The sequence below is a fragment of the Camelus bactrianus genome, chromosome 34 (assembly GCF_048773025.1).
Source record: "Camelus bactrianus isolate YW-2024 breed Bactrian camel chromosome 34, ASM4877302v1, whole genome shotgun sequence".
NCBI classification, from domain to species: domain Eukaryota; kingdom Metazoa; phylum Chordata; class Mammalia; order Artiodactyla; family Camelidae; genus Camelus; species Camelus bactrianus.
The window spans coordinates 14,714,640-14,742,504 of NC_133572.1; the positions used below are offsets into that span (position 1 = coordinate 14,714,640).

The 27,865-nt window shown below is 37.0% G+C and overlaps 1 protein-coding gene across 15 annotated transcripts in view; it reads right to left on the reverse strand.

Annotated features, from left to right (window-relative positions):
- The window catches only part of SOX5 (SRY-box transcription factor 5), a 903,293-nt gene that overhangs the window by 163,962 nt on the left and 711,466 nt on the right, over positions 1-27,865 (reverse strand). For all 15 annotated transcript variants that reach the window (XM_074357827.1, XM_074357830.1, XM_074357824.1 and 12 more), the window contains 2 exons: positions 21,822-21,994; positions 17,094-17,162 (listed from right to left, as the gene is read on the reverse strand). In XM_074357827.1, coding sequence (XP_074213928.1) covers positions 17,094-17,162; positions 21,822-21,994 — 242 coding nt within the window. The remainder of the gene's footprint in view (positions 1-17,093; positions 17,163-21,821; positions 21,995-27,865) is intronic.

A 27,865-nucleotide genomic window follows, 5' to 3' on the forward strand; every position in this document is an offset into this window, starting at 1 on the left:
CTCTCAGTGAAAATATATTTAAAAAATCAGAAATTATTTCTCCGCATAGGCATTTCAGTTTCATTCTGAGGCTGTAAAACCCTTAAATATAAGGGCAAAACCCCCTATCATAATCTTTACATCCAGGAGATTGGACAAAGACATTCAACGTCTTAGGGTCCATAATTTCAGGAACTTGTCAGAATTATATGACAGAAGGCTGATCTAAATTGGACTGGGATGGTTGTAAAACACAATGTTTTCACAAGCAACATTTAATCCTTTCATCTTTTCTGGTGAAAACTCAAATAATTTTGAATTTTCTAAGTCTCCCTGTCTCCATTTTCCAGATATTATTTATGTCATTGTGTATTAGTCTGTGTATGAAACCTCATAAAACATCAAACTTAGTATTAATTTGTAAGAATTTTTTTCCATATTTCTTTTCTACTTTCCCTGATCAAGTCTCAAGGTGAAGAAAATCAAATGATTTTAAAAAAGAAAGAAAAAGGAAAAGAAAGATGCAAAAACTGGCTGTTAAATAAAGATATATGGAGAAGATGGGCTAAAAGAGAGTATTAATTCAGCGTGGCTCTGAACATGGTACTAAAAAGATTACAGAAGAGCACTTCCTTTCCATTCTAGACAAAACATAAAGTTCTGAGGATTTAATCAGAAAAAGAAGGAAATGAGGATATTATCATATCTTAGCATCAGAATCCATTAATAATTAATAATCCTTGAAATGTGGGCAAAATAATAGCATACATGCATTTGAGAACTTCAGCAGTATGTCTCGTAAGTGCTGTGATCATGATTTTCTTTAATTTAGAAATAAGCAGAGAATGTCCATTGATTGGCTTCATCATTTACTTTTTTCCTGCAATAGACTCGTGCATCATTTCCATGGTCATGACTGTATGAAAGAAGAAAATTGTCAGATACGTGAACTGTGTCATGACATGGATGAACACACATATATCAAGTGAGTTAAAATCTAATGGCTACATTACTCAAAGTGGAATCTTGTTTACTTGTATTAACACTGTATCTTCTAGTGGCCACATAAGAGAAATAAAATATAATGATACTACTGCGAGAAGTGAGATGCACAGATAACTAAACTTTCCTATGATTTTAAGGATTACTAGTATTTTCATGCTAACGGGAGACTAATTTTTTTAAGGAGGTATTTACAAAATAACTTCCAATGGATACTTATTTCTGCATTGTGTTCTTTCTCCTAAATTTTCACTGAGATGATCTGTTGTCTAGGAATGAGTTTGTGTCACGAACATGAGAATAACTGAAGAGAAAGCAACTGAGTAAGAGACGGAGTTAAAAAGAGGAAAAAAAAGAGGAAAAAAAAAAGGATATGAGGTAGAAGAAGACAGGTTAAAGTAACGACACGTTGATGGAAGTATTTGTACACCTCAAGATTGTGCTTGTAACACGTTTAAGAGCAGAAGCCTTTTTTAATCACAAAAGAGATTTCACTCAATGTCTCAAGGGATAAAGATTTTAGAGAAAGATCATCTTTCCTGTTCCCTTACATGAATGAAGCACTTTATAGGACAAAAAGAGGATGTTTTTAAAATAATAGGAGACTGAAAGATAAAGCATTCAATAAATGAGAGAAGTATATCAAATGCCCTAAATAGGGAGGCTGAGGAATGGGCTTCATTTTCAGTGGGAGAAAAAGAAAAGTCAATTGCATGATGGGAAAATATTTTCCTTTGTCAAAATATTCATTTCCTAATTTAGGTTTTTAAAACATATCTAGAAATCAAAGAGGCCCTTTAAAATATTTTAGTTTTACTCTGGAAAGAGCTTCAGCTACTGTTTATCAAAAGAACATTTTTCTTAGAGAAGAAATCAGACATTATTTTCCTACTAGAACATTGTTTTTTTTTCTTTAGTTTACATACTCTGAAAATATAATGTTATAAATTTTGATCCAAAATGGATCAAGCATAGACACTAGCTCACTGCAAAAATGATAATTTTTTAAAATACAAAAATCATCATGAAACAATGAAATACACGTTAAGAAAGTTTTGTACGTATGCCTTCCAAAATGATATACTGATAATTCTAGTGAATCAGAATTTGATGAACATTTCCTAATTGTTCTCTCCTAAGTGATGTGTCATTTACAATTTTTATGGAACCATTTAAATACTGTTCCAAATTTCTTTAGCAAAAGATTTAATATCTGTGTCAGAGTCCCGATGAAGTAATAAACACAATTTGATGGCCTCTGCAGGACTGCTGTTCATTCTGTGCTCAGTAATGCTTTGGATCCTGGTAATGTAATATGATTAACCAGGACTAAGAGAACAGGGTCTATACCTAATTAATATGGCACTTGGGCATAGCCCTTATCTTTTCTGGACCACATTTTCTCCATCTATAGAAGCAAAAGTTGAACTAAATTATCTCTAAAGTCTATTTTTCTATAATAACATTTTGTTGATCAAAGAGTTCTAGTTCGGTATCATTCAAGGTGCTGGTCTGTGATGAGGTCAGGAGCTTGTTACTAGGATTAAACCATCAAACTGCTTCCTTCATCAAGAAATGCTTGCAGTGAAAAAGAATGATAGCTGAATTAAAATGGGTTTAGCAAGCTCCTGACCCAAAGGAGGACTTGCAGAAGTAGTTCACAGACTGGTCTGAGGGCCATAATGTGCCCAAACATTCTTATTCCTGCTCACTCAAATGATTATCTTCCAGCATACCCAAAAGTTTCTATAGTGATGTAAACATTAGCAGTCTTCAGTCCTAGAGCAATTGAAAAGAGTAAAATAATTTGCAGGTTTCATAAGTATACCCCTCAAGCATGCAGTTGGCTGTTCCTTAAATAATTAAGAGACTATACATTAAATTTAGCCTCGTAAGACACAGGCTCAAGCCAAACAAGCTTGAGGACTTAAGCATGGCTACGGTTACTGTGACTTTTTCCTCCAACCTTAATGTGGGACACATGGCCTGACAAAAACAAATGTATTTATGGGTTTTTCAAACTCAGGCAAGTTAGTTAAGCAAGTTATTCACATAGACAGCATGGTGTTTGCAAAAGGGTTAAAATCATTGAGGTATAGTGCATCTTTCTTATTAGGGATCCAAAGAGTATAGAAGAACGAATAACTCATGTGAACAGAGAAAATATCTGAAATATGAATGTCCTAGAAAACTCAGAGCAGGTCATACATGAGCTGTACATATAAGCCCAATAGCTGAGCACCAAAAATTGTCACTTTCGAAAGTTTCTATTTGTGGAAATTGCAGTCCAGTGAATCTGTATGTTCTTTCACTAGCATAGCCTCAAAATTATGTTTAAAATTACAACATATCCCTATTCTATTTTATTACATAGTCATATTATTTAGTCAGATAGAACAGAATATTTTAAACATTTATTTTAAAAACTAAATATTTACACAAGAGAAGAGCGGGGGAATGAGAATTGGGATTCTTCCTCAGGGTAAAAATTACTATCTACAAAGTGGATGAATTTTTATTATTCAGGTGCTTCAAGGCATCCATTTGGTCAAAGCTAGTTGCTAATATAAATAATGGTGGCACTCTATAGTTACATATTTTTAAATGTTTGTTTCAAACTAACGGTAAATTTCACCAAATGTGTAAATTTTTTAACCACTGATTCATTTCACAAATGTTGACCCCTAACCACCATGCTTTCTCTTTCACTGCTTTGCAGCTTGTTTGTTGAGTAATTTTTGCCTCTCTCCATATACACATACTCATGTACCACATTTCTATATACATTACTTCATTTTAAATGTCTTTTAGGGCTTCTGAATCTGACTGATGTAAGATGTTATTTTGAACTTGCCAAAGCATCTAAACGGCTCCAGTCTTTTCTTTTCAGCCTGCATTCCTTGATAAGTGGCAAAGCTTCCCACTTATCAGTCACTCAAAGTGACTGTAGCTGTCAGTTGTGTACAAAGCGCCATCAGTTTGGAAGCGGAGACACCAGCATTTTTCTTCTCAGCTTGAAGCAAACACGTTTTGACTGCTAGTCATTCAATTTTAAAGCATTCTCAATTAGGGGCGGATGAAGATACAAAGAAAACACATCCTAAACACCTCCACCAGGCAACAGAAGAATTTTATTGTTATCTCTTGATTTACCTTATGCCAGCCCCCTCCCTCCCTCGTTTTCTGGCTGCTTGACACGGGCACTCATGACAACACACCCTCTATCACGAAAAGATTGCAGCAATATATTATACTCACGCCCTGCGAAACCTCTGTTGGAGCCTGTTCATGTTTTCTTTTGCTCCCTCCCTCTTAAATCACCCTGTAGTAATTCAGATAATTTACTTTTAAAATTAAAACAACCTTTTAGACTCACTTGGTTTATTAGTGAACAGATTTTGATTCAATGGAAACATAAGATCCAATTCAATAACAAGAAGAGAGAGGAGAGAAGTTAGCCAGAGAAAGGAATTTGGGGGAAGAGAAAATTACATAAAAACAGTAAAAGGAATGACTAGTGGCTACGTCAGATGGTCAGGCAGCAGGTACGGAGACAGATATTGGCACAGTCATGGAAAGGAACACAGAGGTAGACAGGCAGCAAGAAATGTGTTCAGAATTAGATGACGGTTATGGGAGAAGAAAAAAACTTAATATATATTGTGGCAATAAGCAGAAAAAAAAGGGAAAACAATGATTCAAAAAGATGTATGTACAGATACTTGTGTATACCGAGCTATATTAATATAAATCTCTAATTAAATATATGTGTACGATATCAAAATTAGCTCAGTAGTTTACCTCTTTAAGTTAAACATATGTGTATGCTATGGAAGATCATTAGTTCCTCCCTTCTAATTTCCTTTTGAGGTATAACAAAATTGTCCACATCAAACAATTATTTTAAAAGATATTTATCTTTTATAAACATGGTAACCAGTCTTCTGTTTTCATTTACAAGTGAAGATTTAGTTATAGGCAATATTTACTTCTGTGAAACTTATCTTTCCTCCATTTATAAATATTTATTTCCTCTATTTATAAAAGGGCACCCTCTACCTGGTCTATTGTAGAAAGCACAACTAAATTACTTAAAAAAAAAATCCTGCCACATTTGCTAGTTTAATAGATTTAACTCAGTTTGATAAGATCAACTACTCTTATTTTCTAGGGATTATCTGAGTTAATTCCCTCATCGCTATCCTAACAAGCAGAGACAGGAAGAAGGCACCTTTTAGACTACATAGTACCCAAGTGTCAGGGTCCCTGAATCTCACATACACACACACACACATCCCTCAGTTCCATTGTCTATAAAACTGAGATAATGCCATGTCCTATCTGAATTCTTGTGATAATCATTTGAAATGACTTCCACAAAGTGCCAACCACTTAATAAGCAGTGGGCCTCTCTTTCTTACCAGTATAGTGCAAAGTACAGAATGATTTTACAAATCACGTACAGTGCTGGGAATGTCGGTTATCTGTTTGTGATGGCTCCCAAAGCAGCTATTTTAATCCCTTGAGAAAATTACCATCTCACTTATTTTTATGTACAGTACAGAATGGATAATGTGCCCCCACTGTATTCATTCATCCACTCATGCCTTCAATCCAAATTTTTAAGTCCTTATCAAATGCCAAGAACAATTACAGATACTCTGGATACAGCAGTGATCAAGACAGATAAAAGCCATGACCCCACAGAACTTTTCGCTGGGTGTGTATTTGACGGTGGCAGGGACACAGCAAAAGCCAAGTAAATTTAAGGGGGAAACAGTGCTGTAAAGACAAGCAAGCAGGAAAAGAGATCAGAGGCTTGATGGAGGATGCAGGGACTATTCTGGTTGTCAGAGACGGTCTCCCTAAGGAGGATGGCATTTGAACAGAGACCTGAATGAAGTGAGGGTCTGAGTTATGTGATGGGCTAAAGAAAGCATTCCAGGCCAAGAGAATGACATATACAAATATTCTGATGCTGAAATATTGTTGGCATATTCCTTGAAACCAGGAAGGACAGGTTTCTAAAATGGAAGAAATAAGGGGAAAGTTGGAGGCTGGCAGTGATGCAATCAAGCTCAGCCCAATAGACTAAGAAAAGGAGAGTGAATTTACCTTAAATGACATGATTTTGAGCATGGTTACAGCACAACTAAATTTAAAAGATCACTCTAGCAGCTACGTGAAAAATCTACTTAGCGGGTCAACAGAGGAAGAGGGTGGCCAGTTTGGTTAGGGGCCTCCTACAGTAATCCAGGTGAGGAATGATGGTGACCTAGACTAGAGCAGTTGTGGAAGAAGCTGATCAACTGACAGATTGTTGAGGGTAAAAGCCAGTTCTGATGGGTTAGTTGTGAGACATAAGAGGATGGGAGGATGCACAGATAGCTCCTAGGTCTCTGGCAATAAGGTAGACAAATGGTATATTCATAGTGGGTTAAGTCAGTCAACAATTAGTTTTGGGGAGATGATTAAAGGTTCTGTTTTAAAAATATGAAATTTAAAGTGCCTATTAGTTACCCATATAAACAGGCTGAGTAGACAGCTAAATATTAGGTGAGAGAGAGAGGCAAGAGAGAGAAATTCTGGAGTATTATCTATAGGACAGTATATAAAGCTATTAGATGAGGTCATTTAAAAAAATAAGTGAGGATAAAGAAGTCAGATGTCAGAGAATCACAGCAAAATCAGCATTTTAAGGATAGGAAAGAATCTACCAAATGAAACTGAGGATAGAGAAGAAAAGCAGATTGTGGTCCTCTGGAGGCCAACTGAAGAGTGTGCCAGAAAGTAGAAGTTACCGGCTTTATCAAAGCTGCTGTGAGTTCTACTGTAATTAAGACTGAGAATTTACCATTTACACAATATTCATTGCAGAAGAAGCAACTCTAGTTTTTCCTTTTGTTTCTCCTTCAAGGAAAAACTCAGGACCATCTTAGTATCATAAAGGTATTTTGTGTTCTATCTTCCCTTTCTCATTTTATTCAACTGTTAGTCCCTCTTTTTTGAAGAAAAACAGACAAATAATACACATATACACAGATTAAAAAGTCAGTCAGTTTCTCATTGTAAGTTACATAAAAGTGTATCAACTTTTGAGTAGGAATCAGTACCCTGGCTAGAGAGCTGAAGGAAACCTGCCACGTGCCACAGGTGCCTGGAATGTAAGCCTCAACACATGGAGTAAGTACTCTTCATAGATGAATTCATTTTATGTAAACACTCTGCTAATTTCATTGGCATCGAATTTTCTACCTATTTAACAACTCTCTTCAAAGACAGGAGACAGAAATTCTTTCGAAAGACTCTGTGAGCACTGCCTGCTGAAGCATTTATTTACCACACTAACTGTATAAACTAAGGCGAAATAAAAGAAGTTCATTTTAGGCCAAGATATTGACTTCCAACCTATATTCCTCAAAGCTACTTGTGGTACCTTCTTCTGTTTCCCACTATCTGATCATCACACTCCCAGGGTGTTACCTGGGCACTGACGGACGCTGCTTTGTTAACTGGGAAGATGTGGCCTGCAGAACTCAGGGGAGAACACTGGTCAACTCTTCCCAAAGGTCGGGACTGCGTAACTAACGCAGTTGCAGTTTTATTTTTTTTTTACAGCTTTCTTCCCAAAAATGACTTGTAGTTGTGTGTGTAGCACTTTGCCCTGATACGTGTGCTCTACGATAAAAACCAAATATAATATTAAAAACAATATATTGTTTGGGCTATTCTGGCAAAGGTGGCGAAAGTCATGGGAAACACTGCTTTCAGTCTGCTTTCTGGGCCAGTCTCAGTGATTCCAAAATGGCCATATTGGGTTAAATGAAACCAGGATTCACTTCAGAAATCATACTGCAAAGAATGGAGAAGAAGAAACACATAAATGGGATAACAGAAAAAGGAAGATTGAGATTACACATACAAAAATTAAGGAAAAAAAAAACTCCCTCCAGGAAATGCATTGTTTATGTTTTTAGTGAGGAGCTCAAGTCAGGATGAACGAATTACAGAACCAGGATTACAACTTTCAAAACTTGTCGTCACGGGCAATTCAGTATAATCATCAAATATAGTTGTCCTTTCAACTAGGGGCTCCATAATGATATTAATCAGTTTAAAATATTGAGGTCATAATTTAATATTATACATAAATATAAACGCATATTGTTTGATAAATTTTAACAAAAAAGGAAAAAAGATAGTGAAACTCTCCATATCTATGTTCCTTATCCCCACTATTTCCCCCAATGAATCTAAAAAAAATATATTACACATTATACAAACATTAGAACTGTAAATTTTGGTTTTGGATCCTAAAGCTTCACCTTCCTGCAATAACTTATCTACTTTACAAGAACTCCTTCACTCCCAGTTATTGTCTTCAATATTTTCTCCTATTTAAAAAGAAATAATTTTTTTAAATGTCCTGATTTACAATCCAAGATAGACTGGCCACGTGCATTTATCTCCATTCTTTCTTGAAACACCATTAAAATGATTTTTAAAATGTATAAAGCCATGTCACATAAGATAATTAAGAATAAGAGGCATGCACAGGTAGAAAATTTGACCAAAGTTTTGAAAGATGAAAAGCAACTGTAGAATGTTAACTGATGGAGATGGTAAAAACAGACTAAAGTATACACGAAGGGGGTTAAGTGAAAATGGGGCTTAATTTGCCCTCCAAACTGCTGAGAAGTCTTAGGACCTGAAATCCCAAGTATGAGACAGAACAGTGGTAAGACCTGGGTTGGAAACAGCAGCATTAGTTGGAATGGCTCCCATCAGTCCATCCCTAACCCAGCTACACTGCACTCCCTCAACAGAAACTCAACAGTCTAAGGGAACTTAAGATCGCTAGCATGATCACTGGAATCCCAGATCAAAGACCTATCTGTACTGATATATAAGATTCATGTAGTGCATGGCCAGGTTTCTGTCCTCACTAAAGTAGTGCCTAACTGTTGATAGTCTTATTCATAGTTGGAGTTCCTAACCTACTTTTCTTTATCTCTTTCTTAAATATGAATGGGTAACCAATCATTTTTAATTTGATTAGAACTTCAAGCTGGAAGAAAAAAATCAAGATAAACAAGGAGGTAAAAAACACTTTAAAGGAAATGAGAATTTAATTTTTTAAAAACACCATCAAATTTGTATTACCTGAGATATTCAAGGAGAAATGACCCATTAAACAAGAATATGATAACCTGAAAAAAACTTATCAGAGAACAAGAAGCAGCTCATGAAAATTAATAAGGTTATTTCTCAAATAAGATTCAATGAAAAGTTTAGAAGATAAAGTTTAGGTAGTACCCTAAAAAGAAGAATCAAGAAACAGAAACAGAAAAATACAACCAATAAGAAACATAGTTATTAACCCAGAAAATATAATGTCTGCCTAACAGGAGATCCAGAAAGAACTAGAAAACAAAGGGGATAAAATGGCCAGAGAAAAAAGACAAGATAATTTCCCAGAGAGAAAGACAGTTAACTCTTTAAAATAAAAGATCCATGGTGCTTACAAAATAAAAACATCAGTATATATCCTAGTGAAATGTCACAGTAAATAGAAAACACTAAAAGCTTTCAGAAAGGAAAGACTGATCACCATAACAAAAAAATCAGGTCAGCATCTTATTTCTCTTAGATGCTAGAAGATGATGAATCAATGGATTTAAAATATATGGAAAATGATTTCCAGCTTATTTTATTTGCAGCCAAACTATCAATCAAATGGAGGGTAAAATGGAACATTATTACATACACATACACTTAGAACTTTTTAATGCCAGAAACTTTATATCCTATGCATTCTCTGCCCCTCCTTTTCTTTCAGGAAGTCCCTTGGTGTGGTTCTAGAGCAAAACAAGAAGCTAAACCAAGGAGGAGGACAATATAGGAAACAGTGATTCTGATTCTGGAGAGCCATGAACAGACATCCTAAATGTCGGCTGGACCAACCAAACTAAAAGAAAGTAGGAGAACGGAGGACTAGGAAGTCAGTATCCAGGGAAGGCAGATTCTGGAGATGTGATTTATTCTTGAGAGTTTATGGAGATAATAAGGCAAATAGCACAAGGAAGAAAAATTAAAGAAAAGGCAATTGGAAAGCTCAATGCTACCAGAAAGGAGATAAGAAGTACCCTATTAGACTGCCCAGAAAACACTACATAGACTTATATTTTAATGTAAACACCCGTTGTTGATTTTCAATTTCTTAGGATTGAACAACAGGTAAAGCACAACAGGTATGTGTATGTATATGTACATATATCCATCCATCCATCCACCCATCCGACATGCATTATGACATATTCAAACATACAGATAACAGAAATTGGCGGCTGGCTGTGAGAGAAGAGAGATGCCATCCTCATCTGACAAGGCGAGTGTTAAGAGACACTATTTACAGTTGATTGAACAGGAAAAGAGGTGTAAGTAAACTGAAGTTTAAAAGTACCTGTTGGAAGAACTTAAATGACTTACGTAACTATACTGTGAGGTGAGGGAGGGGAATAGGAGAAGATGTTGGGGTGGCAACACTGGGACTAAGTAAGTCTTCCAGTTTCCAAGTTAATGATATTTCAAGTTGATAAGTCAGAAATAGCACTATAATTATATTTTTGATATACGGAAGTAAACACTAGGAGGCTATTAAAAATAAAAACAGATTTTAAGGAGGCTCTTTCTGACTGGGCATAGTACAGAGGATGGTTGCTTTCACTGCTCCCCTGTTCTCTTTCAGCCATGTGTCATATCAATAAAAATTAAAATATATATGCATATGAATTTATCTGTATCTCTTACCTACAAATACAGACTTGTCTAGAAAGAGAAATACTATAAGTGACGGAAATTCTATCATTAGGTGATCGCGAGGAGATATACTTAGCAAAAAAAAAAGAATGCTTATAGGATTTCAAAGTGGCTCCCTCTGGGTAAAGGACAGACCTACAGTTACCATCACTGTTTTTTCAGGAGAGGCCACCCATCTTCTCAATAGGAAGTTCTCCTTCCACGAAGTACAAGGAGGAGAGGACAGTCATTTCTAAAGCCGTTACTCTGTATCTCCACACTTTCTCCCCTAATAATCTATCTGAATGCCAGGAACTATATCCTTCCAGTTGTGGTCTATTTTATTTCATGCAGCCAAACATAAGTTGGATCTCAAGGAGTTAACACATTTCCTTCTCAGGTTGAAATGCTACCTTAATTATATGGTGTTTATTCTTGGCATTTCCAGTTTCATAAAGAGACAAGGTTACTCTGCAACCTCTTTGTGTTCATGTATGTGTGTGGGGTCTTGTTGAGGCGGGTAAAATGCTTCCAACTTACCACACTCAGAGAAAGAAATCATAAATCAGCAGGTCAGTCAGGTACTATTATTTCACCTTTAACGTTATTATGTTTTTAATACGATATTTCAATGGATTTCATTCTGCATAATAATTTATCAAGAATTACCAAAACTCTTAATGAGCTCAGAGAACTTTGGCTCCAATAAAATGAAACCTTTATCACAAATTGGTTGAGCCCATGACTGCAACTTAATCATTCAATTGTACATAAGTCAAGATGTATTTTTACTGTGTAGGGGTAAGTTCCCAGGGAAAGAAAACTCATTTTGAAACTTTGGGCCATTAAGCCTTAAATGGTAGAACATCGGTGAAATAAAAATGAACTGGGCCAAGACTTGGGAAACTTGGAATACAGCCATCGTTCAGTAACAACTTACACGACATCGGGAAAATCTTCTAACCCTACTTGGTTTCAGTTTACAAATGTCAAAATGAGAGATAGGTCTAAATAAAGGTTTTCTAAAAATCTGTTGTTCTAAAATCATAGATTTGGAACACTGAACTTAACAGTTTTCACTAGTTACTGCCATATAGATTATATTCTTTCCCCCCACCCCAGAAATTCTCTTTTTGTTGGAAATGCTCATTAAATTGTCCATCATCAGAAATATAGAAAGAAGTTTTTTTCTCTAATGACTTAGGCAAAAATATTTTAGCACTGTGTTCCCACTACATGCCAGGGATGACCCCATTTAATCCTTAGACTAATCAGCTGTGACTTTGGCATTATAGTTCTCATTTAATAGATGGGAATAATGAAACTCAGAGGGATTTAGCAGTTGTCCCAAGATCACACAGCAGATGAGGTGTAAAGACGCAGAAACTGAATATGAGTATGTCTAAATCCAGAGAGCCTGCTATCTTTTTGCTTAATTGTTTAATACAAATTCCATACAGATACATATAATCCTATTAAAGAACCAACCTCTTTCCTACATACTATGAAATGCACACTGCACAGCCAAGAATACAAAGGAACAGATATTTGTCCTTTGCTCAACCCTTAGCCCCAGACGGAATTAACGACCCCAACCTACTATCAGGCCTGCATGTGCTTCCCTTATGAATCAGAAACAATGACGGGGCTTATTAAATACCCATTCTTTGCCCCCAGGAGAACACGATGGAAACAGTTGGAACAGTTTATCAGAAGAGCGAATGCAACAAATTTTTGGAATCTCTTTTGAAAGTTCAAACACTGCCCTTCCAGTATGGAAATCATGAAAATATGCATTTGAAAAGTACAGTATCTTTAAATTTGCCCTTAAGAATATTTAAGTCAATTTCATACTAGACTATGTTGTTGTATTGACCCTATAAGATGCTAGTGAGAATCTTAAATTCCCTTAAGTATTCTTAAAAATCTGGTAAGAAATGTAAAACTAGGACATGCTTCCCCTACACACCCAGAGTTCCAGAAACCGCGTCTTGCACAAAGCTTCAAGATACAAGGAACCTGAGTCTTCAGGAACATTCAGTTTGTTGCTAAGTAGAGGTCACTCATTCATTTACTTTAAAAAGTTTTGGTAACAGTGAATCAGGTCAAGACGAACCATCGGTCTAGGATTATTATTGGAAACATAAACCATCTAACAGTATTAGAAACAGGTTGACTTAATATAAAAAAGAGATTAGTCAGGAAATAAAACTGCTAAAGATGTGCATCATAGCACAATCAAGAGGGTTAAATTAAAACATAAAAGATTACCTTCAAGAAAAATCTAGGATATTTTTCTCTGAAATATTTATAAATTTCACCCTCACGTACTAATGTGCATTAAAAGTTAGCTGGATACAGTAAGTAGAAATGCAAAAATTTTTTTATTTTTAAGGACAATAAACAAAAATATTAAAGGAAAATGCTACTGAATAGTAGAAAAAGACTAAAACTTCTTATGGTTCCTAAAATTAAGACTCTCATTAAGAAATGAACAAATTCTTGATGGCAGATGAGATGTTTCTGGTATTACGCATGGTTTCATTTGCAGAATGAACTAATTTATGATCTCCCAAGAATGACAGAAAACTTTCCTACTTCTTCTTTTAATTCTAATGAGTTAAGTGAATAAACCTGGAAGAAGACTATAGCTCTATAAAGTCTTTATAAAGAAGTAATGTAGATTAAGTTTTCAATTCAATTAGAATCATGCAATTTGAGAGCTAAGGTTGCTTTTTAAAGAGATAAGAACAGTTCATAAAGAATTGATTCTAAGTGATTGAATAAAAACTGGTTAACTGCTAATTTTTATGGCATTTTTCTCCTTGAATAAATAAAGAGTCAAACCTGTCACTCTTTTCATCTGGAGTTGAAAGTAGATAGAATTAACAGGTCAAGAGAAATTTTAAATAACCTGGGTCATTAGAATATATGAATGTTTGTTCAAACACATATGTACAAAGTTGTTCATATGTTTTTAAAGTTGAATGACATATACTTCAAATGGAATAAAGATGGCTAAACTAACCCCTCCTTTAAAAAGACATCAGTAAAATGACGAGGAAATGTTGGGGAGCATCACCCTCCTGTCATTTAACATATCTAGCATGAGAATCTGTTGTGTTCTCTGACCTACCAACCTAATCCATCTAGCGGATCTGCTTAATCCATCTAATGCATTGCATGCCTTTCCCAATATCTGAACCAAGGTAATGTTTTGTGTATTTATAGTTGAAACAAAAATTTTTAAGACAGCCTTAATCGTGGACTAGTATCAGTGAAGGAACTGGAATGCATTGTTTTCTATGGTTCAAAGGAACAATGGCACAAAACATAAAAAAATGCAATCAAGGTGAATAATGTAAGTGGTATGTTCTTTAATGAAAAAGAATATGAAAATGAATGTATGTAAGTATACACATGACTGGGACATTGTGCTGTACACCAGAAATTGACACATTGTCACTAACTGTACTTCAATTCAAAAAGTTTAAAAAAAGAAAAATACATTTCTAATTAATGGTCAATAAAACTGGGAATTTCTGGGAAAAAAAGTAGTGATATGCTTATTTCTACAGGGTCTTAAGGCCCCATATTTAAGAAAGAAAAAAAGTAGATCAAATTAAAAATACACTATATAAGGATTTCCAGATATCAAAGATAATTTAATCTATGGTAAATTCTTATGTGAACATTGATTATGTATGCATTGAAAAAACTTAATTTCATAATAAATTTTTATAAATTTAATTTGCCTTCCACTATAGCAGGTTTGGTTTTTCATCTTTTTCCTCCTGCGCTTATGCTACCAAAGAAAAGGAGGAAGTAGAAAGAAGAAAAGGGAGAGAAAACATTCTAAAAAAGAAATAGGAGATTTATGTGGGGGGAGAAAAAGGATCTCTTCTTTTTCTTTTATTCTACTATTTCTTACACATGCCACTAAATCAGGGCTTCCCATAACTGTATGAACAATCTCTCAATAGACTAATTAAAACATATTGTGATTTTCATAACTATTAAGTGTTTTTAAGACTGCTTCAAATTAACAATTTATACTTTAGAACTATACTTTTAGATAATGAATATACTAGAAGCTGTGAAAATTAATTCCTTTCAGATTGTCACTCTTGCTCAATACTTATTTTGTGCCTGAAACATTCCCAGAGTTTTTTTTTTATAATAATAGCTCGATGAATTTTGACTGTTTCGGTATCATTTATCTGTACTAACACTAGAAAGAGGACAAATACATAGATATAATATCTCAACATCTCTTAATGTTTCCCCTAAATTACTATCAGTATGACATTCTTTCCTTTAGGGACTATTTTTCTTTTCTACTCTGTGAACTAGTGGAGACCAGAAGCATAATATTTTGATCAAATAGAAATTCGAAGCTTTTAAAATTCTCACACTCAGCAAAATTTCTATTAACAGTCAGAAAGCTTTGCTTCCGATCCTAGTTTTGCCTGTAAATAGTGTGTGATCTCGAGTTAAGTCATTAAACTTGGCTGGAGTAGTTTCTATAGTCATGTCAATTCTCGAACAGATAATTTTTAAGGCACTTCATTTAAAAAATGCTCTGACTTATAAATTACAATGCTCCATGCTCTGGAGCAAGAAATCCACCAATTTCAACATTTTGTCATTATGACAGAGCTTTAAATCCACATTATGAATGCAGTGGCCACAGATGTGGAATAATTCCCAAAAAAGTACTGAAGGTGTTGGCTCAATTTAAATGGTCAGAAAACACAGCTGATCGAGTCTTCTACCTATTTATGATACGCGTTTAGATATATTTTTGCAATTCTGTTTAACAGAAGATCTCAGTCTCCTAAAAATTATACCAACTTAAAACCACTGATATCCTCATCAAATTAAAGGAAACCAAACAACTTGCAAAGGTCCACCTCACTCATGGAATTTATTCTTATTTATAATGATAATTGCCATAACTATTATCTTCAGTTTTCAATAATTAAAAACATTTTAAGTGACGATAACCTGGTACCATCAACTAAAACTATATTCAAAGTCAGCATGCTTAGGCTAAACAAGAAATCCAATAAACAGTTTTTAACCACTGAACTGAATAACCACCCTCCGGATATGAATAGATAGAAATTTCCTATTAGGAATGTACTGCTCATAATTAAGGAAGGCTAGGAGTCCTGGCTGGAACATTTCACTGATGTTTCTCTGTTGCACTGAAGCTGTGACCAGCTCACTAAAATCTCAGGTAGAACAAAAATGAGTAAACCTTGCCTGGGCTACATAATCCGAAGTAAAGAAATTAAGGGTACCTGACCCGTTAGACAAAATGGGATAAACTTTGTTGGCAAAGAAGTCTAAACATGATTAACATTCAAATGAAGTAATTTTGACATGTTTGCTTCTGTCATTTATGATATTTACACTTAATAAAATATATAGGCTTCTCAAGCTATAACTTCAAGAGAATGATGAATTTCTCCCCAGATAAGGTGATTGCAAATCCAACAGTTGCTTCCAGATGGATGATGTCAAGTCAGGCTGGATTCAGTGCTCCATGAACTAGATTTCTTTTCTTGTTAGTCACAGCAAGCATGTATTGAGCACTTACTACGTGCCTTGACACCACGCTAGAGCTCTCCATCCATGACTTTATTAAATCCTCACAAATGCTCAGATAAGAAAGGGAATTTTCAGAAAGGGAAACAAATGTTGTCAAAGTGTATGTTGCTAGCAGGTGGTGGAGACGGGATATCCCTGGGAACTTGGCTTCTCATTGCAGATTTCCACATAAGAAAAATATGGAGGTTAGAAAGCCCTCAATCTTGCTTTCTCTAGGCAATATGAAGAGTGAAATTTGACCTGACGCCGACCCACCTTCCCTAGCTTCCACCTTGCTCACACGTGCTCCGGAGCATACCACAGAAAGGTCCCTCTGCCTCTGCCATCTCACTGAAAACCCACGGCTCCTTTCTGCTTTGGTTCCCCCACACCTCCCTCATCAAGAACATTTACAGGCATATTTTCAACATTAAAGAACAGAGAAAAATGAAACATTTCTAACAATTCTCCACAATAATTTCCTTTCAGTATAGGATTAAAAATTACTGTCAGCTTGCTTCGCCTGAAACCAACACAGCGGGGCCAGTGATAGAGCCACCATGTGCAAGATTCCCATGGCATGGGGGGCCACGTGTCATAGTTAGGCTGAAAGTAATTTTTATTTTGGGGCCTCATTCCAGTTAGGGCATCTAAAAATGAGAACCAAAAAAAAAATCTATTTCTTAATCGGAAGTACGTATGAAATTATGATTTCTGACCTGGATCTGCTGTTGGAGCAAATTGATTTTGTGTTGTTGCTGCAGAAGCTGCTGCTGCTGTCTTGCAATCTGCGGAGAAATTGCACATGAAACATTTAAAAGTATACTGTATTCCCGGGGGGAAATCACCAGGGTTCTACGCCTCAAGGTTTGACACTGATTACATTTATGAAAATAGATGTGCCTGCGCCCCTCCGTACCAGCAATGCGTCCTGAAGTCAGATCAAACAAGGTATTCAGACTGCAGGAACAGTTCTGTTTCTTTTGGCCCAAATAAATGAAGCCTAGACATGACAACCGTGATCCAATCCGGTGTGAAATGTTAGGGTTTCAAAAATCCCTCTTCCTGGCAACATGTTAAGAAAGTACTGCCTCTGACATTTTCAGTCCTTAGAAAAGAAAGGTTGTATTTCATACACAGGAGGGTGTTGTGACAAAGAAGTTCAGAGCAGCACAAGGTATTTTTAAGATGCCGTACTCCTTAGTGAGGTTTTGGTATGTCTCTGTGTTTTGGTAAATACTGTCATTTCTCCCTCCCACAAACTCCTAACTGCCAGCTCCTCAGCACACTCAATTCTGGTCTCTGCCCCCACTCTCCACTAAAGGGATCCTTAATAAAGTCACCAGTCACTTCCAGTTTTTTAAATTCTGAAGTGTTTCCTAGTCCTCTCCGTTCGTCAGAATTCAATACTCCAATGCTTTCCCTTGATCTTGAACTTCCCTCCTGGGCTCCTCCGACATCCCGTCTTCCTGGACTTGCTCCTACCTCTCAGTCTGCTCCTTCTTGCTCACCGCCAGCGGCTCTGCCAGCCACTCAGTGCTGTAGGCTCAGTTTTAGACTCCATTCTTTTCCCTCTATACCTACGTCCACAGGATGCCAAGTGATTACAAATTTATTTCTCTAGCCTAGACCTTTGCTTTAAGCTTCAGACCCATGTAAATGACATGCTCAAAGGCACTTCAGATTCAACAGATTCAAAACTGAACTCAGGAGTTAGTCCTCAGTGTGGTCATCCTAAGTGCCTCCTAAGCCAGATGCCACAGTCACCCTGTGACCTACTCTGATACCTTCCTCGACATACTTACTTCTATACCACATTCTGTGATTTTATATTTTTTTTTTTGTTTTAATTAACAGGTTTCTATCTTCTAGTTCGAGATCCATAAATACAGTGAGGTCAGGGACCATGTAGATTTTGTTCTCACCATTTGCACATGCCTGGTGCAAAAGGAGTACAAAATGAATATTCAATGAAGAATGTATAAATGAATAGGTGAGAAGAAAATTTTAAACACTTCATTACATGAGCCAGAGTAGGAAACTTTCTCCCATTTCTCAGAAGGCTGTAACTTCTAACCTCATGAAACGTATCGCTCTCTTATAAATAAGCTCTATTTCTTATTCTCAATGATTTAATCACTATGGTCATTACAAAAGTCTATCCCTTAACCTTTGTATCAGAAAGCTAAAAAATCAGGAAAAAACTGATACATGCAGAGTCCACTGCTATGAATGAAAGTAAAGAATCTACATGGTGAGGATGGGGCTGCAGGGCTGCACAGTGGATTTTTAATTTCCCCTGTGTACAGCGGTATGATTATAGTTATTTTCATGCCTTCATTTTGTCTTAGGAATTCACTTAAAATACTCCTTTTTTTTTTTTCTTGAAGAAGAGTAGGAAAGAAAAGGGTAGAAAAAGAAGTAACACTCTTTTCCTCAAGTCTAGTTCTTACCTCCCACATATCAATATCTCAGCTGATATTTAAACCCTTTTATAAGCACCTTAAAGATTTTATCAAGTAACTGGCCACTCCACAGCCCTCCTCACTTCCTCCTGTTCGAAGTCACTGTTGCTTCTTGCCTAGACGGCTGTTAAGACCCTCCTATTCGCTCTTTCTGCTTCTGCCCTTGCTCCAGGCAGCCTATTATAAACCAGCCTCAGGAGGGATCCCGTTAGAATATAAGCTGTGTCATGTTAAGTGTTTTCCAAACCCTCTGTCTCATGCAGAGTAAGAGCCAGTTTCCACACCAAGCCTGCAAGGCCCTGCATGATCTGGCTTCCTGCTCCCTCTCTGATTTCATCTCCCCCACTCCCTCCTTTGTCACTCCACTCTTGCCATGCTGCTCCCCTGTCTCTTGAACATACCAAGGACATGCCTATTTCCCAGGGATACTCCTGCCTCTGGGCCTTGGCACTTGCTTTCCCCTCCACTCTTTCCCTAGATAACTGCACTGCTTGCCCCCTCACCTCCTGCAAGTCTCTGCTTATCTGTTACCCTGTCAATGAGGTCTTCTCTGAGCACTCATTTTAAAGGAGTCTCTCTACCTGGCCCCCTCATCCCCATTTCTCTGCTTTATTTTTCAGCATAATCCTTATCAACACACACTATATTTTCCTGTGTATTGTCTACCTCTTCCCAGCTAGAATTCGATACATGAGGGCTTTTATCTGTTTTATTCATCGCTGCATCCAGTAAGTAGAACAGAACCTGGCATCAAACTGGTGCTCAGATATACCAGATACCTGTTGAATAGGCGAATGTGGACTGGAGCTCAAACAGGTTCACTAGCAGCTGGAAGGACTGGAACAGTAGTATTAGTGAGCACAGAGTAGGGACGCGCTACACTGAGTAGGGGCTGTTGGGAGCAGGGTCACAAAAGGAATTCTCAAGAGGAGATAAACCAAACTTGAATCTTAGGGAATAAGTCCTAAATGACCTTCAGAAATGTCCCTGTGTCCTGATGAAAGGGTTCGTGGCCGCAGAGGCGGTGACCATGTGCATGGCGGGGGGTTTGGGAGAGCACAATGCGCTTCAGGAGCCTGACCTGTGGCTCTCGGGAGGGGTCTTCTCTCAGGCTGCGGAGGCATCGCTGTTGCCTGGCATCTCTGCAATACGGGGAGAATTCTGGAGGAGCCCAAGGGTTTCTGAAGTTCTAAGGAGAATGTCAGAGTAAGAAAAATTCTAGAATCTGCTGATGATACCTGAGGATGGGCCAGAATGTGAAAGAGAAAGAAAGGAACTTTTCTCTCCATTCATAAGGGCTCAGGTTGTTTAGGACAAGCATGCCCTCAGGCCCATCAAAGTAGGGGTTCTCTACAAAGAAGTATCTCCATCTGAGCTTCAGTTTCAGAGGCTCCTAGGATTTTTTAGAATTCAGATGTCTGAAGATACTGAGAGTTATGAACAAAAAAAGAATGGTGTTCTTTCTAGACTCTCATAGGCAATCATTCTGACCTGTTTCATCACAGGGGTAAACCAAGAGGGCTATGGGCCATCTCCAGTAATAAGCCAAACATATCCTTAAGGAAAACGTGGAGGTGTTTCATGGAAAACAAAAATATCATCTTTCGAGCAGAGATGAACCACTAAGTAGAGAAGAGTAAATGGGAAAAAAAGAGGTCTCCTCAAATATAATCTGAGTACTTCTTCACCTCTTTCATCTCTGCTAGTTTACACTTTGAAAACTGTTTAGAAGGTTTGGCAGTATTTGTGTAGACACAAAAATCTACTTGACTAAAATCATGACCACCCCCTTCCACTTCAGATGGTGAGTGGACTGAACCCAGAAGACGGGACAGAAAAATGAGTCAGTCTGAGAACAGATGTGCTGTCTTTATATATAAGCCCCCACGACACCTTCTATCTTCCATTCCCACTGCTGCCAGTTTTCCTTTAAGTAACAGTCCTTATGCATCACCTCCATTTGCCCACTACACATCATTCTTCGACGTGTCTATTCACATCATCTGATTTCTGCTACTAAAGTTCCTTAGAGGCCACAGGCTTAAACACCAACAATAAGAATCTAAATGACAAATCTAGTAGCTTCTTGCTTTTGGATACGTTCACTTTCCTCTCTCTACCAGCTATCTACTCTTACTTACGTTCTATTTTCTCATAATTATCACCACTACTCTGACTTAAGGCCTGTACACCTGCCGCTCCTCTGCAGGAAACACCTTGGCCCTGGATATTTAGATCTGGGCTTAATCACCAGATCCAGCCTCCCAAACTGAGAAGCACTGCACTGCCCTATCAGTCAGTGTCTCTCAAATCACCCCGCTCACACCTCTTCCAGCTACTTATCACTCTCTGAAGTTATTTTGCTAATTTTTGTTTTCCTGTGTTAACTGTCTTTCTCTTCCCATTAGCTTTTAAGGGCTTTGTCTTTCTGGGTAATCGAGGTGACTGTGGCACAGCGTCTGGCAAACAAGAAGCCCTTGATTACTTTTTCTCTGGAATAAAGAAATGAATCTTATCTTCTCCAGCGGTTTAAACGACCACCCATACGTAGCTAGTCAAAGATACTTAGCTCAGCCCTCTCTTCAAAACCGTTAATTGGTATTTCTACCTGCCTCTCACATACTTTCAGATGGACAATCTGACAATAGCTCTAATTCAACATAATAAAACACGTAATTTTTCCAAATCTGCCCTCCTCTTGACTTTTCCTATTGCCCGGGCTCAATACTTTTTCTCTTTAGCCCACTTTAAAAAATTCAGCTAACCATAATTCTTCCACCTGTTTATTCTGTCTCTTCTCCCAGGGTCATTACCCTATCTAGTTTAGATACTTGTTTTGGTATTTTGCCTTTTCATTTACTTCTGTGAGGCGGGGTTGGGTTGGGGGAAGAGGCTTTTACTGATCTTCGTTTGCCTCGAAGAGTGACACTGCAGGCAGAGTGCTGCCTGCGGAATCCGAGCTCGTCTCCAGCGCCCGCTCACCTGCTCTTGCTGCTGCTTGGCCAGCTCCATTTGCTGACGCTGTTTCTCAATCTGAGATGCAGCCAGTTTCTTCTGCTCATCGTGGGCAGCCAACAGCTGCTCTCGCAGACTGGTGAGCTGATTGATCATACCCATGAGCTGCCTCTCCTTCTCAGCGAGGCTTTCGGGAGTCCCTGAAAGTAAGATGGTAGTAAAACATGTAAGAAAAGAGAAATGAGAAGACAGTGGCTTTTCAAGGACAATGACTCTGGTGTATAGAGAACTATTAGAAATATATGGTTTGACACCCAAACATGTAGTTACTTTCTTTTAGATTGGAACTCAACAGTAAAAGTGATGGCTATTTACCCATTACAAAATATCAGAATGTACAAATATTCTCTTTTTTTAATGAAAAGCTATAATCTATAGCTTTTTCCTCTTTTATTATATAAGTAAATAAAAAACCTTATTTTACAAGTAAATCATAAACTGAGCATTTATTATTCTTAATGGTCTATGCTGGGGCCTGATGGAAATAAAAAGAGGTTTAGAGCACAGTCCTTGGCCCTAGGTAGTTTTTGTTAAACCAAATTAAAGAAGACAAAAATATGAAAGTTTAATAACCATAATTATTGAGATTGAAGTTTTATTATCAGTGATATGATTCTCCTTTTCTTAAAAAAGAGAATCTTGAAGAATCAGAACTAAGGAATCCTACATTTAAAAAGGAAAAATATCTGTTAGCCAGTTGTGTTTTAGATTATTTTCTCATATGCCTTTCACAAGGCTTTCTTCAAAAATAGAATATAGGTAGCAGAAAAAAATATTCAAGTTTGAGAATATAAATTTAGGCTATCATGAAAGAATGAAATGTAGTTGGAAAACTAACAGATCGCATTATGGCCACTCAAGATTACAGTTAAATTCAAGATTTGGAGAACAAGTCACACAGTCATTTAAAATAAACAGTATGCTCAAGATACTTAAAACATGCCAGCGAATCTTCCAAGTCAGGTTAAAACACTTATTTGATACACCGGAAATGTGAGCAGTTCACTGAAATAGAAACAGTATCACTTTTAATTGTTCTTTTAAGATTCACCAGATAGACAAGACCCCTATGGTAAAGTGCGAGCAGTAGGAGAGAACACGCTTTTTAATTACAATTTTCACTTCAAACATGAGACACTAAGCACTGTTTCAATAATGCATTTGCCACCTGTATGTGTAATTAGATAGAAGGCTCTGTTATAACTCAGTCACCCTTCCCCATCCCACTGCATTTCTCCGCCCCCCCCCCCAATTTATGCTGAAAAAGCAAGTGCTTTTTTTTTGGAAGTACGAGCTATAGTTAGTGGCTTATAATTTTCATGTGTCCGTTTGGAAGGGAGATAAAGTTTCTGAAGTAATTTACATAGTTAGAGAACAAACAACCAGAAAAGAAATTCTGAGTGGAATACAAGGCAAGAATCTTGCCTTATACTCCTTATTATCAATTCTTAGCCTTATTCAGGGTAGGTGCTCAATAAATCATCGCTAATAATTTATTATACCTCAGATATTTGGGGTCCACCAAACAGAAGAACATTTATTCTCAGACTAATAACTATATGATTACTATAATTAGAATCTTAATATTAAATAATCTGAATATACACTGGAAAGATGTTTTAGTGAAAATATTCAAATGACAGTAAAATGCGCATCTTCATACATCCTCAGCAGAGGAGTAAACTGCTACCATGGTCCTATAAATACACACTAGGAGCTGTAATACAGATCACGTCTCGTGACCCTCATGAACTTCAAGGAGGTAGTTTCACTCCTAAAAATCCAGCCAAGGAAAACTGTAGGAAATGAACTATTAATAAGTATTTTAAATAAAATATTAGAAACCACCTAAATGTCGAATAGGAATAATCAAAAAATGATGAGACATCCACATGGTAGAGTATTTTGCATCCATGAGAAAAGGCTTTTTTAAGAACATTTAATGATATGGAAACTTGTTCATGATATAAAGCTAGGTGAAAAGCTGGACAAAAATGAAATATTTGCATTAATACCTCAATGCATGCACATATCTACATTTAAAAAAACACTAGAAGAAAGTTTATCTATATATTAATAGTGACTATTTCTAGGTGGTGGGATATGGGTCATTTTAATGTTTTCTTCATCTTTTTATGCTTAGAAACTTTTCTACAATGAACATGATCACTATTATTATCAACTGCATAATCAGAAAAATGTTTTTCAGGTAAGTATGTGGAAGTATAATTTAAAAGCTTAAGATGACATTATCCATTTTAATAACTGATGTAATACCAACGTGTAAAGACATTTATTTGATGATGAATATAAACAGATACCGTTTTCCCATCCAGTATATAAAATATTAACAAAAGCCCTTTGTTTCCACTTAGTCATACAGACATCAATAAGATGTACTTGAAATCTAATTTTATTGTCTGGGTTCAATTCAAACTCTTTGAACCTTTAGCCCACCTCCCCTCAACTTTCACGTTTCCATTATGTGCACTCTCATGTGTTTTAGTCTATGCTAGACCTGCTCTGATCCCCTAAGAGTGAAGGACTGCTTAAGAGACAGAAATGCCCTGTTTCGCTCCTTTCTACTTCCCAGTAACTACAGGAATGGTTATCATTTGAGTGATTCTTATAGTTCTGCAGGTTCCACAGAGGATGTGTAGGTCAGTGAGGACACTCCTTAACACAGAGTGACAGAACTCATGAGGGAGGGACTGAGCTTGAGTCACCATCTGAGCAAGAGATCTCACCGGGCATACGCTGTTTATAGTCTTTTATCTGCCTCATCTTCCACCCCGAATTCACTGGTAATCCTATCAACCCTAGAACATACCATAAACCAGCCCATGTGTCCGCATCTCCACTTGAAGCCTCTTAATCCAGGAAGCCGCCAGCTCTCTCTCTTGCCTTGACCACTACGACAGTTTCTAAACGTTCTACCTTCCTGCACTCCTTCTCCTCCTAGAGCCCATTCTCCAGGCAGCAGTTCAGGGTGCTCATTAGAAGGCACATCAGATCGCGCCACACGCCTGTAGAAAACCACTTAACAGCTTTATGTTGTACAGAGTAACAGCCAAACTCCCTCCCCTCCCAAGTCCTGAATGGTCAGACCTTTGCCTTCTTGGCACCATCTCCTCCCATTTTCTCTTTGCCAAAATGCTTCAGGCACGTGGCCTCTTTTGAGTTTCTCTGATACCCACATGCAAACTCGCTCCCACTTCAGGGCCTCTGCACCTCAACTCTTTCCCTCTGGAAGGCCCTCCCCTGGACCAGGGCTTCTCCAGCCCCGCATCGCTGACGCTGCAGGCTGCACGTTCTCTTGCCGGGGAGCCGTGCTGCGTACATGCTGGCAGCACTCCCCGCCTTGCCTTAATGCCCCAGACGACTCCGACATCGCCGGGTTTCTCCTGCTAGAGAACTACTTCAAATGACTAGCTTTTTCCTTTCATTCATTCAACACACAGTCACAGAGTTCCTCCTGTATGTTTCACACTGTCCTAGGGGTTGGGGAGACTACACGGTACAAGCCAGACAAGAACATGCCTCACAGAGCTTATATTTAAGTGGAGGAGATAATACACAGATTCAGATCCAACCAGATGGCAACTTAGATTCCAACTACTCCAAACGCTTTCCTCAAACAGTGAAATTACAGAGGCCACCATCTCACATTCTATCATGTCACTCCATTTTCATTCTGCACATAGTAGTTAGCACTGTATGTTGTACTGTTACTGACACAGTTACTTATTTTTTGACCCTCCCAGCAGAGCATAAGCTCAATGATAGTAGAATACTGGCTTATCTGTTTTGTTCAATACTATATCCCTGGAGTAATGCCTAGCACAAAGCAGACACCCCAAAAACCTTTTATTAAATGAAGAAAATAGCCTTCTTAACAACAGACAAAAGTCCTTACCTGACTGGTAATGTACAATTCCATGAAAATGGATAAATAACCATTATCAAGATTTCTTATATTAAGGATGGTCTCAAATACATTTGAAATAATAATTTAAAAAATTTTGGAAGCTGATACTTCCCCAATATTGTTTTATTCTACCAAAATGAAATGTATATAAACAATCAAATTGAAATAAACAATCAAAATCACTGTAAATCTGGAGCAGTTTTGTCCCAACTAAAGGAAAAGTAAAAGGAAGGAAGAATCACTCAGGAAAGGAAAAGTCCTAGAATTTTGAGGCTAAGAGTAAACTGAAGATTGTTTCTTTCCTCAAAAAAATTAACACACATTTAATTCTTTGTTTCAAAACAACAGTGAATCTTAGCCACAATCTTTTTTTTTTCTTTTACTGTTGGTATTCCTTAGATTAGCAGTGTCATAATTTGAATAGGTCTTTACTTGGTTTAATTTTTTTATGGAAATGTTATTTTCAACTGGTATTCGATTTGAGGGATCTAAAAGTCATTTGCTGTGTTGCCTTTAAAATTCTGCCTAATGAAAGAGCCTCTAAGAGACCGTAAGCCCCAGGAGGGCAGCAGTGTGTCTACTCCACTTGCTACCACTGCATCCCCAGAACACAGCATGTGGCAAGACAGACAGCAGAATTTGTTGAATGAATATAACAACTAGAAACTAACTTAAGTTATTCTAAATTTACATCTAAAGCTTTTTTCAATGACGGTCTTTTTTTTTTTTTTTCCAATGACAATCTTATATCCAACAAGAGGAAAAAAGTTAGACCCCTCATCAGAAGGTGTGAATGGCATTTTTCAAAATCAACAGAAAGGAGTAACTGTTAAGTTATCCAACTTAAAAACATCTGTGAATTGGTCTTTTTTTGTTGCTAATAAATGAAGTCAAACTTTAATAAAATTTAGTTACATAGCCTTGATGGAAATATAGATACCCTCAGAAGTTGGAATCAATTAAAATTACATAGGAAATACTGTCATTTATTACATGACAATGTAAATTAATATTCCAATGTACACTGTTAATATTAAAAATATTCTTACCTTCTTCCAGATTTCTATAATGTGTTTTGAAAAAAAATAGTTTAATTCTTTTTGCTTCAATATCTTAAAAGGTGGCCTTTGGCTTGGAATTTAAAATATATGTACTATATAGCTTCAGCTTTAAGGGTGACTATCATAAGAGTAAAATGGAACACTTGAAAAGCACCTATAATCTTTACCGTTGTTACTCCAGGGCTGGATGCTGTGCTTCTGGGACAATATGAACAAGATGTTTGCAATATCAGTGGTGTAGTGAATGCAAGGGTCATTCTTTTTTTTTTTTTTTTTTAAGTATGGTTCTATACAATGTCTTTTACAAATGGCTACTTTTTAATGCAGATTGTAATTTTACACACTTTCCCCAAAATCATTCCATTCACTTACTTGGATACTGTATGTAAAATGTAAAAAACATTTTTAAAAAATCACATTAAATTTGCTGCATTTACAGACTAGAATGTAGTCAAAAACAGTCATCTCAAAACATGGCACTTTTGGTCATTCATTCATCAAATACATACTGGGTTCCAAACTTTGGGCCAACAGTAAGCAAGATAGTCCACCAGGAAATTTCACCAAGTAAGCAGGCTAACGATGGGTGCATCTCAGAGGGACTCATCATCTAGCTGTAGTGGGTCTGGATGTTTTCAAGTTTTAAAGGATTTGCGAGATCACCCATTCCAACTTTACTGAAGACAGACTACCAAGCATCATTTAAAAAGCTCAGGCTTTAGAGACAGACAGAATTAGTTTTACAAGTTGACCCCGTCACAACTAAAGTACATGGTTTTGGGAACAAAAGGCTTTGTTACAGTAATCTTTTAAGGGAGATGTTAACAAAGCGCTGATACATAAATGGGCATGTAATCAATAGTAATCTGCAACTGTGCTTAAATGAGGGGATGGGGAAATAAACCAAAAGAGGTAGCCTGATTTCCACAACTGCTTGAAAGTATCAGGGCAACGTGACACCTCATCTTTTTGACTACACCATGCTTCCTGAGTGACGGAAATGTTAATTTCAAAGAGGAAAA